The sequence below is a fragment of the Mustela erminea genome, chromosome 8 (assembly GCF_009829155.1).
Source record: "Mustela erminea isolate mMusErm1 chromosome 8, mMusErm1.Pri, whole genome shotgun sequence".
Lineage (NCBI taxonomy): Eukaryota > Metazoa > Chordata > Mammalia > Carnivora > Mustelidae > Mustela > Mustela erminea.
In genome coordinates this window covers 107,600,169-107,613,230 of record NC_045621.1, presented here as the reverse complement: position 1 = coordinate 107,613,230, position 13,062 = coordinate 107,600,169, and the positions used below count along the sequence as shown (strand labels likewise).

Below are 13,062 nucleotides of genomic sequence, written 5' to 3'. Positions count from 1 at the left end.
CTATGTGTCAGGTATTAAACAAGGTGCTGGAGACACAGAAAAGATCTGGATACCACCCTGTCCTTACGGAGTCTCCAACTAATGGCGCACTGAACGACTCTTTCCCACTTAATCGTCTATTTCATCAATTACATGGTATGTACTTTATGTCAACAAATCCTTGGATATGTTTAGTACAAATATAGACAAGACAGAGTTCCTTCTCTAAAGGAGTTTATAGCCTCAGTAGGGGAGTTAGCATAAATAAAAATAATGATGACACTTAAGACTGTGGTTAGTGTCATAAAATGAAGCAGGGTGTGGATTCAACAATTCATTACTCTTATTTATTTATTTTTTTCCTTCTCCTTTAGGTGTCTAGTTGTAGCTGGGAATATCTGCAGAAGGCATTGGGGGTTAAGCATGAAGAGGGATGTTTTTTTAGATCTTGATAAGAAGCCCACAAGATAATATTAGGATATGAGCTACACTGAATTAAAAGCTGTAAGAGATGCTTTTAAGCAAGCCTTTTAATACCAGAATCCCCTACCCTCTCCAACCTGCCACTCCAACTACAAAATGCCATACAGTTAGAGGAAAACTTACCTACTGTTAAAACAGCAAAAGTGTTATCCCTCTGTGATGACTAGTGTAGAGTCTGATAGCAAGACAACCTAATATGCTCCTAATCAATACCCAACTACTGACTGCCCAATGGGAGAAGCACTATGTCAAGCTTGGGAGAGGAAGAAAGCTGATATCCTCTTGCCCAACTACAAAGTGAGCTAAAAGGCATTGTTAGGATACCAGTGTCTGGATTGCAAAAAGGGATTAACACAGGCTGGGAAATGGTGAAGAGATCCTGAAAAGGGCCCATGTGAATGTCATCAGACATAGTGAGAAGATCGAGGACAATTCCACTCAATAGAACGCATAAGATGATAAGTAAGTACTTCTATTACTTATTGAGTCCACTCAATGGGAATCACCAAATATATAGTTATGACACCAGATATTCTTTCAAAATGTACTTGTTGAGTGATGAAATAAAATTCTGCAGAGATAATTTTATGTATAAGTCACCTAAAAACAAAACAAAAAAACCTTTTTTTTTTCCATCTGGAACTCATCAGAGTCAATAATAATTTCCATTTCAATATGTAAAATGTTTTGGTAAAAATGTATGTGTAACTGTTTCATAAGTTATAGTAAATTCTGGAAGAGGAGGTAAAACAAGATATCAGAAAATAGTGATCAGAGTACAAACAGTATCAGAACTTTAGGACAGCAAGCTGAAAATATGAATCAAGATCCTTAACACTTATCTTTGAGTCAGTAATGTCATTAGTAAGACATTCTAAGAAAAAAATAGAAGCTGAGGGATTTTTAAATTATTTAAATAATTATAATGTGCTTAAGCACATGAGTGATGCTACAGTGCTGGTTATAATAATAATATTCAGAAACAACACAGGTCTCCTCTCCCCCCCCCAAAAAAAGGGAAAAAAAAAGATGAAAATATTTGAATAAAATCATTAAATGGATTATTTATTATGTATTCATTAAAGTGGTATTTATAGATATTGCAATACCAAATAAAAAGCTTTGTTATAATGGGAAGTGAGCTCAGATTTCCCCTAAGGGAAAGTGCTTCATAGGAATATCATTAGGGCTGTTGGAATTAATAAAGAGAGCTCTTTACCTGTCTTCTCTTGGGCCAGGAAACATATGCAGTGTTCCAAAATATAGCATAGATATTCCTACTATCATGTTTTGGTTCTTGCCTGTTTTCAATAGGCTTCCCTATTTCTAATACTCATTTTAATTTTGGCTGTCTATCAAGTGGTAATTCATCTTACTTTCTCATGATGATTGCCTAATTATTCTAGAATACAAAAACTTCCTTGTTTCTTGGTCTTATAGAACTGCATCAGCAATTACAGTATCAAGCGATATGATATGAAGGAAGTCATGGATATCCCATCACGAAATTCTATCCAGAGGTTTGCAAATGTCCTTTTACTTGTTGGAGAAATGGAGAAATGAAATAAGATTCAGAGTGTGGGGCACCTTGTTGGCTCAGTTGGTTGGGCTTCCAACTCTTTCAACTCAGGTCATGATCTCATGGGCATGAGATCAAGTCCCATGTTGGGCTCCAAGCTGAGCATAGAGTCTGCTTGAAGATTCTCTCCCTCTGCCAGTCTCCCAACTTGTTCTCGTGGTCTCTCTCTTTAATAAACAAATAAGTATTAAAAAAATTAAAAAGATACAGGACTTAACCTCTCTGGCATCAAAGCCAGATTCCATCCATCAAGTCCCAGATTCACTAGCTCTGTGACCTTTAAGGAAGGTGTATAGCTTTTCTGGGCCTCAATGTGCTCTTCTATAAAATGGAGATAGTAATATCCATCTCATTTTATTAGCATGTTGCAGACTTATTATGCATTTAGCTCTATAATCAAAGTCTCTTCCTTTTAATATTAACTTAGGTTCATAAATTACCTTGAGTAGGATATGCCCTAATTACTTAGAATTTTGACATTTACTACACAACCTTCTAAACTTGCACACTATGTAAAACCAAGAACCATAGTAACCATTTCTGGTCATCTGAAAGCTCTGATTGCTGGTTGGGTTGACAAGACTTATGTGGACTACAAATATTGGCATATCTTCAGTTATTCCTTTGGAGAATAGGATACAACATAGAGAAGAAGATTCCTAACCAAAACAACATAAAGAAATGACATAATGGTGTTCAGTGACAGTTTGTGGGATAAGTGAGAGTCTCACGTTTCCTCCTCATATGAGGAGGCTGCCAGATTGGGTAGGAATTGTCCACACACTCACCACCTCCTTCTTTAACAGGTGGTTTTGAGTAAAGTGTGTTTGAAAACTAATCTAACTTGTGCATGCAAGTTCTTTATGTGTCATCAGGTAAGGAGGAAAGGAAATTGAAAGTGAATGATGATATATCTACTTTTAACAGCAACCTGCCCTGCCTAGAGACTTTGGGAATTCCCATTTTGCTATTTCTTAGAGTCCATCATACTCTCCCCCTCACCCAGACTCATTTCTTATCCACAAAGACTGGACAGAAAGAGGGTAATCCTACCTGTCTTCAACACTATTGGCTCACATTCACTTGTAAGCATCTAGAACGAAAAAATAAAACACACCTTGAAGGGCTTAAAGAGACAGAAGACTAAGAATACTCAAGAAATCATCAGTCTTAAATAGTATGAAAAATGTCTTATAAATCTGAAGACTTTATTTAGTGTTCTTTTTAAGATTTTATTTATTTATTTAACAGAGAGAGAGATCACAAGTAGGCCGAGAAGCAGGCAGAGAGACAGGAGGAAGCAGGCTCCCCACTGAGCAGAGAGCCCAATGTGGGGCTCAATCCCAGGACCCTGATATCATGACCTGAGCCAAAGGCAGAGGCTTAGCCCACTAAGCCACCTAGGTGCTCCTTTTATTTAGAGTTCTGACTGTGGATGACTGCTTCAGGACGTATGCACCAACACACCAAGGACACTGTCATTTCTACAAGAGTGGAGCTGTGAACTTGCTTTTGTTTTACCCAAGGGTATCCTTTCTTTTGTCTTCTGCACTTTGGCAACTCTCATCTCTTATGTCCCATGTCAGGGGCATGTGCTTTTTGCAGTCAGGAAAACATGCCTTGAATCAATTAGCTTATAAATCTGATTCGAAACAATGGTCCTCTCCAAACTAGGGAAAGGAGAGAAATGAGTTAGAGGGTGACAAATTCCTGAATTACACAGGTATACCAGGTGTGTTTGCCAAACCTCAAAGCCACCCAGGTAACTCTGATTTTCCTGGCTGGGTGCCCAGAAGGGAAGAAAGAGTTTAACAACGTTGTGACCTATGGTATATACACTGAGCAATTTCACAGCAAGGGGAATCAGAAGGTGTTATAAAACAGAATTTTTTTTTTTTTTAAGACTTTGTGTGTTGACGGTTGCCAAACTGTGGAAGGAACCAAGATGCCCTTCAACGGACGAATGGATAAGGAAGATGTGGTCCATATACACTATGGAGTATTATGCCTCCATCAGAAAGGATGAATACCCAACTTTGTAGCAACATGGACGGGACTGGAAGAGATTATGCTGAGTGAAATAAGTCAAGCAGAGAAAGTCAATTATCATATGGTTCCACTTATTTGTGGAGCATAACAAATAGCATGGAGGACATGGGGAGATGGAGAGGAGAAGGGAGTTGAGGGAAATTGGAAGGGGAGTTGAACCATGAGAGACTATGGACTCTGAAAAACAATCTGAGGGTTTTGAAGGGGCAGAGGGTGGGAGGTTGGGGGAACCAGGTGGTGGGTATTGGAGAGGGCACGGATTGCATGGAGCACTGGGTGTGGTGCAAAAACAATGAATACTGTTACACTGAAAAGAAATAAAAAATTTAAAAAAAAAAAATACTTTGCATGTTGAGTCTCCTGCTCATCACCTTTGACAGTGTTCCTTTAAAAATCAGCACCTCACTTCCATTGATTTTCAACTTCACACTTTTTTTTTTTTAAAGCTAGAAATGTTTTATTTTTAGCCTTAATGGATAGAGAAAATGAAAGGAGAAGAGTATCCATAGAGATGAACCCCTCAGATTAGTGTTAAATTACTTCAGGAGAAAGTGAACAGAATCAGCTTGAAAAATCTTAGACTTGTTGTCATGTGATTTGGCCAAAAATTGAGTAGCTTTGATTTAAATCTCCTTCGAAGTCCTCACTATTACATCGATAGCTATTCTCGTTGTCATTGTGCTTCTTACAAGAGCACTGAGTTGGCAATCTGGACAGTACTGTATGCATCATGCAATGTGTCTGTGCATGCATAGATTGTTCCGGGCTATTTAAGGACAATATTTCTGGAATAGGCTCCACACTTATAGATTTTAAGTAATAGACTTCATTTTAAAGCTAAGTGGTGCTTTTCATTTTCATAGGCATCCAACAGCAGTAGCATCATCCCATGATGACCTTTGGGCTATGTCTTCTCTGATTGGATTAGACAGCTCTGTGGGCGTCATTGGTCAATTAGTCTTGCAAATCACAGAAAGGCCATAGAATGGCTGAGAGGTCTTCAGGGATGAGAGTGATGACACTGCCCATCCTGGATCAGAGTCTGATCTCAGCCGTGCCAACATCTCCCACCCATTTTCTGAATCCCTAAGTGCCATTCCAGTAGCTTAAGAGACCCTGGCAAGTTTGCTCCGAGTGGACCTCACTCTAATCTTCGGCAGGTCCTTGGCTTTGTTCTTACATTTTTACCCTAGCAGGTCCTTCTCCTACCTCCTAAGTCAATTTCACAGCTCACATTTCCGATGAAATCTTCTACAACTATAGCCAGCACCTTCAGATTATGTCTTTCTAAATTATACTCACAGTTCACTTCACACAGTTTGACACACAATTCTCTAAATGACAAACCTCTATTTTGGCATGTGTTTTTGTTTGGTGACTCCAACGAGACTCTAAAATTACAGTAATCGGGGCTCATGCTATTCATTTCGTTTTTACTCGTCACCCCTTGCTCTTTGTATGTTCCAGTCTGCCTTGCTCCCTGCTTCGTCTCTTCTTACTTCTCCTCATTGTCAGGACTCTCCAGCCACGTGAAATCACTTAGAGATTCAGTTTGCTTTTGTTTTTCTTTTTCTGTAGCATTCCTACCAAAGATCAGCTCAGGTCTTCTATATGAAGCCTCCCTAACACTGGCGTGCAGTCTTCTGCACTTAGCACTATATACTGGTTCTATTCTCTTTGATCCCATGGCAAAACTGTACTTCCCTTCCTCTTGAATTCAAGTGTGCCCCTGTGATGCTACTCGGCCAACAGAATGTGAGTGGAAGTGATGTTTGCCACTTCCCAGCAGAATCTTTCAATAGTGAGCACATGCTTCCTACTGCTTCTTTCTGCCATGACAACCTTCTAGGTGATGGAGGCTCTGTGAGCATCCCAGAATGAGAACAAAGTGGGAGAGAGACGTCTGCCAATGGAAGATGAGCACGTAACACAGGCAGGACACAACCACCGGTTACTCGGGCCACTGAGATGTTAGATTATTGACTAGAGCAGCACAACTGAGCCCATCTAAACAATGTACTTGACTTAGTAGCTCTCCTTTGTGGGCCCATGTACATCATCTCACCTGTGCCTCCAACACTTATTCCATTTCCTGTGTTTCTGTCAAACCATAAATTCCATAAGGATACGGCTTGTATCCATTTATCCGTCTCACATGGCCACCATGGAACGGGCATATATGACAGCCTCTCAGGAAACACATGTTGAATGAATGACAAAAAGTGCCCGCCCCATTTGAATGCATCCTAAAGTTAACACTGGTATTCCTGGATGTTTGCTCATTCTGTGGGTAAATCATAAGTACTCACAGTTATGGCAGGTGGCGCCCGTGTAGCCCGTGTTACTGCAGTTACAGTAGAAGGTAGTCCAGGATTGGGAGCAGCTTCCCCCATGTTCACAGTAGTTTGGCAAACACCTAACAGGAGATAAAGCAAAAGCAAACAAAATAAACCAACTCAACTGAAATGAAGGGGAGAAAACAAAAAATGTCTAACATTCAGCTGTATGAATTGATAGTAGAAATTGGTCTGCTGTATGTCTACACCTAATTCAGACTTGAGCAACAGCAAAATAATTCTATAGCTTTATCACACAGGGTGGAACCATCTAGCCCTACTATGTAATGAAAGGATCAGAGCTGAGTTAGGCAATTACGTTAAGCATTTCAACATTGGGGCAAGTTGCCATTGACTTAAAGTTAATTTGAAGTGGTCAGAATCTATATGATTTTTCATTTACTATAGAATAAAATGTACAAAGGTTGTGGTTTTACATTTTGGAAGGGTTCTACATTTTTAAAAGGAAGTGAGCAGGGGGCAGATAATTGAGGCCACTGTCCTCATGATTCTCTTTTGGGTGATGGCCAGGAATCTATTTTAAGCTACATATGAAATTGGAAAAGATGGTACCTTCTCATTTAACATGCAAGGAAATACTGTCATTTCAAAAAATGTCAGCCCAACCCCCCCTTAAAATGAAGCCTTTATTACTTACAATGAAAACACTATAACTATTCTGAAAAATATTTTCACCACACATATTAAAAATGTTCCAAAGCATTTGTAGAATTTGACCCCACAATCACACTTAAATGGCTCTATCTTAAGCATATATCTCAAAATATAATATCCAATACTGGAAAATTTCTTAGGGACGTTGTGGTACATAAAATGAATGGGCTATCATAAAGCTACTGCAAACAGTTAGCAAAAAGGATTATAACAGAGACTGGATTAAGTGAAAATCTGAGATATGAAGCATGGCCACAACAAAGCAAACCAAATATATTGTCCTGCAAAACTGATAGGAAGAATAGATGTCAAGGATCACTTGAGGTAATGGGAGTAAAGGCAATGCTCCTATCTTCTGGACAGAGATCATGGGCTTTAGGGTCACTTATATCTGAGTTCAAATACCAGCTCAGCTATTCACTGCATGGCGTCTTTGGGCAATTCTCTTCACTTCTGACATACATGATTTAAAATATCTACATGGCAGGCACTGTTGTGACCAAGAAATAACCTGGCAAGTGCTCAATACTTATAATGAATAAAATTAAAATTAAAAGCAGTGATAAATACTGCAATTCTTGAAATAATCTTTATGGGGGAAAAAATCCCACTGATTTAAAAAGGGAGAGGGTGTGAACAATGAGGTTATGGAAGTAGTCTAATATAATAAAAGGGTTCATTGTGTAGCCTCTGAGAATGTGAGGCAAGCAAAAGTAAGATGATTTATCCTTAATGTTCTATATAGGTAGGAAGCCCTCCAGCAATGATTGTTTCAAAGCTCAGAAACTAATATTCCTGCATATGTTCAGACATTATTAGAAGTTTTCCGCTCAGCACAGCAAACACACAATTGTGCTGACAGAGCTTATGTTTGGGGAAAGCATATTGGTGACTCCATGGTATCCAACTATGGCTTAAAGAACAGAAAGGGGGAAAAAGAACCAGTAAATTTTCTGTAGAACACGTTCACAGAAACCAACCAATCAATACATAAATAAAAACAAGGGGTGCCTTCCCTAATACAGATTTTATCCTTCCTCTTGATTCCCATTCCCAGTTGGTAAAAAAAAAAAAAAGGGGGTAAGAAAAAGATTTGTCACGGAGATGAATGAAAGTCCCTCTCCCTGACTAATCTTGTTCTGTGGGGAGTTACAGAACCTTGAAGCATCAGTGTCCTCATCTACATATTCCAAGCAAGGACCTCTCTGCCTCAGGGTATGCCCCGAGGGAAAGCCTAGGGGGCTAGCTCATGAAAACCCACTCAACCTATACCTTTCTTCCCTTATATCCGAGCACCTCCCTGCTTCTGAATTATGCTCCTCCTGCAATGCATCTTCTCGATAGATTTTCCCTCTAGAACTGTCAACACACTCCTGTCTTTATCACTACCCAAATCCATTCCACTCTCCTTCCCCCAATACCAAATAAAGACCCACATACACATACAACTCAAGGGCACTCCATGATTGGCAAATTATACTATTATTAGCTCCTCTTCCTTCCCTAACATAAAGTTATTTGCTTTAAAGAGGGAGAGCTGAGGGGACCTAGGTGGTGCAGTTGGCTGAGCATCCAACTCTTGGTTTCTGCTCAGATCTGATCTCAGGGTTGTGAGATCTAGCCCCCTTGTAGGGCTCCCCACTTAGCGGGGAGTCTGCTGAAAACTCTTTCCCCTGTCCCTCCCCACTATGTATGCTCTCTCTCTCTCAAATAAATAAATAAATAAATAAATAAATAAATAAATAAATATTTCAAAAAAGAAAAAAAAAGTGGAAAGTTGAGCAAAGCCAGGTTGGTAGGCATTTAATCCTGTAACTTGTTGGTTTTGGTGCCAAGGAGCTTTAGGTTGGACTCTTTAATGGTTGAAGCTATAAAATAGAAAACTCATAATTTCTAAGAGACCACATTTTCAGCCACAAGAAGAAAACTCACATGCTGTAAAAGAGAAAGGGAGAAAGAGAGGGAGAGAGAACGTTGGGGTGCAGAATGCAGCAGAAAAGACAGATGGAGAGTCCTGATAGAACTTGTGTGGCTGGTTCCTGTTGTTTCCAAGATTTGGTTGCACCCCTGAACTTCCTGAGGGCTGGCTGTTTTACTCTGTATCACATGCTGTGAGATAACCTGAGATCTTTCTAGAGAAACCCCCATTCCTTTCAGGCTAGCTCAAACCGGGATTCTGTGATTTTCAAGTAACAGAATCTTAACACTTTGTAAAACAGAATTCTATAAATACAAAAAGAAATGAAAACACACATTTCTCCCTCTATTCTGTACTTTAAAATATTTCAAATTGAAGATTTCCAAATTCAGTTGAGCATGTCGTAGAAGAGGTCTTGGGGAAAACAGTAAGAAATATCTGGGCACTTTGAACACATCCTTAATAAGCCTCACATAGACTTTGTATTGAAGTGTTAATAAACTCAATTTACCAAGGAAAGTGTAGGATAGAAATTCATTGCTTGTGGTCACTTTAAAAAAATTATATATTTCTGAAAGACAAAAACAGTGCTTTGGTAAAGGACAATCTAATATTCCTAAAATGAGGAGAAAAAAAAAAAATGGATGCTTCTAGCTTGGTTCATTTTGGTTCAATACATACTATGATTAGAAAAACTCATCTGTAAAGCTGACACTCAAAATAAAAGATGTATAATCCCAATATGCTTAAGGGCCAGTTTTATGAGTATAATTTCCATAGTCTTTAATCAGTTTCTTTAAACTGGTACTTTGTTTCTTTTTCCACTTGCCATAAACTAGGCACTGAAGGCATGACCCAGAAAGAGAACAGTGGAGAGGCTACCAGAGTAAGAGAACCCCATTAAGAGTGAGAGCTCTGTCACAATCTTAGGGGTAAGACCCTCAATTCAAATTGTTAGGAGATAAGCACTCGGAATCCCTACCTCCTAAATGTCTAATGATCCTTCATGCGCAGCTGGACCTGGATGGATGTGCTCTCTCTAGGTGCACTTAGTTTAACAAAAAAAGCCTTCAGCACGATCAGGACACTTTCCTTCCCCTTGATTATTGTTACCTTTAACAAGGTACTGCCAAACGCAATGACCTTTAGCCAGCCTTGTGACAATCCTAATGGTGATTAACGGAACATTGTTTTCGCAGCTAATCTCCTACGAAACACATCCACCAAAATCTTTCCTCTCACCAACAACCTGAAATGAAACTTTGACATGTGCTCACCATCATGTCTGAGATGTTGTTTTAATGTTTTATTTTCCCTGTTTAATAAGAGAAGAAAGACAAGAGGAGGGTAAACAACTTGCCCAGATATAAAGTGACAGAGCCAGGAACGTGAGTTATGCTGCCTGTCACTGAAACCTGTGTTCCCAAGCACCATACATCCTATCCTCTCTCTGCCAAACACCAGATGATGCACCTCCTTAAAGGTGAACTCCGAGCGTGCATTAAGGCACCACTTCTGTGAAGAGTGGGATGGAGGGGCCTTCATATAGTTACCACTGATTCCAGAAAGTCATTAGCAAACTTGGAGCTGTGAGGTTAGAGCAGAGAAAGATAGTGACAAATGGGTCAATTGACAATAAATAAACCTGAACTAGAGAATAAAAGACATATTTATTATATAATTAGCAAAATGATATATAATTGAGTCTACAAACTCTATAAATTCAGTGATGAAGAGCAGGGAAAAGAAATTTTGATTCTATTTTCAATTTCTTTTCATGACCAAATTGTTGAATTCTTAAAGTAAGAAAGAAATTCTTCAAATAAAGCTACTGCTAGGACAGCCCCTGTCCCTACCCTACTCTTGCTCTGATTTCTTTCCTTTCCTTTTTTTTTTTTCCCCCAGATGATGGAGACTCCCTCTACATTTCTTAAGCCTATATGAGTTAATTTGATTGTTTCTAGTCTGGGCCTGCTTTTGGTAGAATGTATAAGTTATCCCAAGCTAGACAAAGCTATTTGACCAATCTAAAAATTGATGACATAATGTTTAAAATAAACTTTGTAATTGTATAATCCTACAAATAGAGAAAAATGCAGTCCATCAAGGTCTATTCCGCAAAACAGAAGATAAATTCAGGATCCAAAGTTGGCCTTTGAATGCAGGACTATGGGCTTCATGGCCAGCCTGCCAGGATGTCCTGGAGCCATTGACTGAACACTCATATGTACACAGCTCTCGGGGTGTTCCACCGGGATTAACCAAGATTGTGCTCACATCTAGATCACTCAGCATAGTCAGTGTCCTCTTTTAACATGAAATTTTTAGTCCTCCAAGTTTCTGAATTTAGTACCAAAAATTTATGACAATCAAGACCTCAGTATTAATGCTTGGGGGTTAAGAAGGAATAAGGTATTGAGAGAGAAAAATGGTCCCAAAGCTGATCTCAGCCAGAAACTTCTATATGATATAATCTACATCTTCCTGTGAAGAAACTAATATTCTTGACTTTGATAAAATGCTTAAACATATTTATAATGGACTTTGTTGGTTGATGGTAAAGACCAATGTTGGTTGATGGTCCACTTCAAAAGGAACCTAACTTAAACTAAGTCTTGTAACAAGACAAGGAATGTAATAATAATTATTATTTTTTTAAAAATTCAGTCTTACAAGGGATATCTTTGATAGCCCCTCCCCCCGAAAAATTGTCTTCAAAATAGCTCCTGCCAAGAATGGATCTTTAAGATTTTTATTTATTTGTTTGACAGACAGAGATCACAAGTAGGCAGAGAGGCAGGCAGAGAGAGAGGAGGAAGCAAGCTCCCCACCTAGCAGAGAGCCCAATGCGGGGCTTGATCCCAGGACCACAGGACCATCACCTGAGCCAAAGGCAGAGGCTTTAACCCACTGAGCCACCCAGGCGCCCCAAGAATGGATCTTTGAACTGGTCTGAGATAGGTCTTTCTCTTGCAACAAGATTATAATAAACTTTGGAAAAAAAAATAACAGTTCTTCAGTATTTATTTATTTTTTGTTTTAGCTTTTCTTTCCTTTAATTCTGCGTATTTGACACACATGGAAGCCCGGTCCCCCCAAAACAACAAAAACAACTAACTTAACAGATGTTAACCCTTAGCTATATATATTTTTTCAGGTTCTTTGGTATTTGTAATTTTTAAGGGAATTTGGCCTATTTAATATGTCTTGCAAACACCAATTTAAAAAGTGAAGAACAGGGGTGCCTAGGTGGCTCAGTAATGAAGCATCTGCTTTCAGCTCAGGTCATGAGCCTTGTGTAGGGCTCCCTGCTCAGATGGAAGCCTGCTTCTCCCTCCTCCACTCCCCCTACTTATGTTCCCTCTCTCGCTGTGTCTCTCTCTGTCAAATAAATAAATAACATCTTTAAATAAATAAATAGTGAAGTATAATTGATTTGGACCTTAAAAATCTTCCTAGAACATCTAAGACAAATTCAGTTCCCCAAAGTTATATGTTCATTTTCTGGATACTTAACTTTTAGAAATATTTGTGGCATTCTTTCTTGTAATGCCATAAATTGTACAACTTGGAAAGTAAATCAATCATATCATAAATGAAGTTTAATGTATTTGAAGGTATTTAAGTAACTAAATCCATAAATAGGATTAAGCATTATTCAAAGGACTTTTAGACCTGAGTTCTAATACTCGCTAGACTTAATAGAATACAGTTTTATAAACTGAATTTTTTAAAGAATAAAAAAGAAAACTTTAAAAAAACAAGATTTTGAGTTAATAATTTTAAGAAACTCAGTATCACTCTTTGAAACAAAAATAACCTTACAAAGCATCTTATTGGCGTAAAAAAGTCCTCCTTTGTGCATACCACAGTTTCATCACACCTGTGTTGGCTGGTCATTCAGGTTTTAAGTTTTACCTTCCTAACCCACTTTATGGGGGAGCACCGTGTAGTCCACAGGCTCTGCGTAGGACCCTGAGCCTCACCTTGAGGGCAGCTTCTCTTTTCTGAGCACTGAATTCCTTCTCTACTTCCTCTTCTTC

At 38.8% G+C, this 13,062-nt stretch overlaps 1 protein-coding gene across 2 annotated transcripts in view; it reads right to left on the bottom strand.

The window, feature by feature from the left end:
- Positions 1 to 13,062, bottom strand: part of CNTNAP5 (contactin associated protein family member 5) — an 825,683-nt gene that overhangs the window by 329,846 nt on the left and 482,775 nt on the right. For both annotated transcript variants that reach the window (XM_032353926.1, XM_032353927.1), the window contains exon 11: positions 6,400 to 6,506. In XM_032353926.1, coding sequence (XP_032209817.1) covers positions 6,400 to 6,506 — 107 coding nt within the window. The remainder of the gene's footprint in view (positions 1 to 6,399; positions 6,507 to 13,062) is intronic.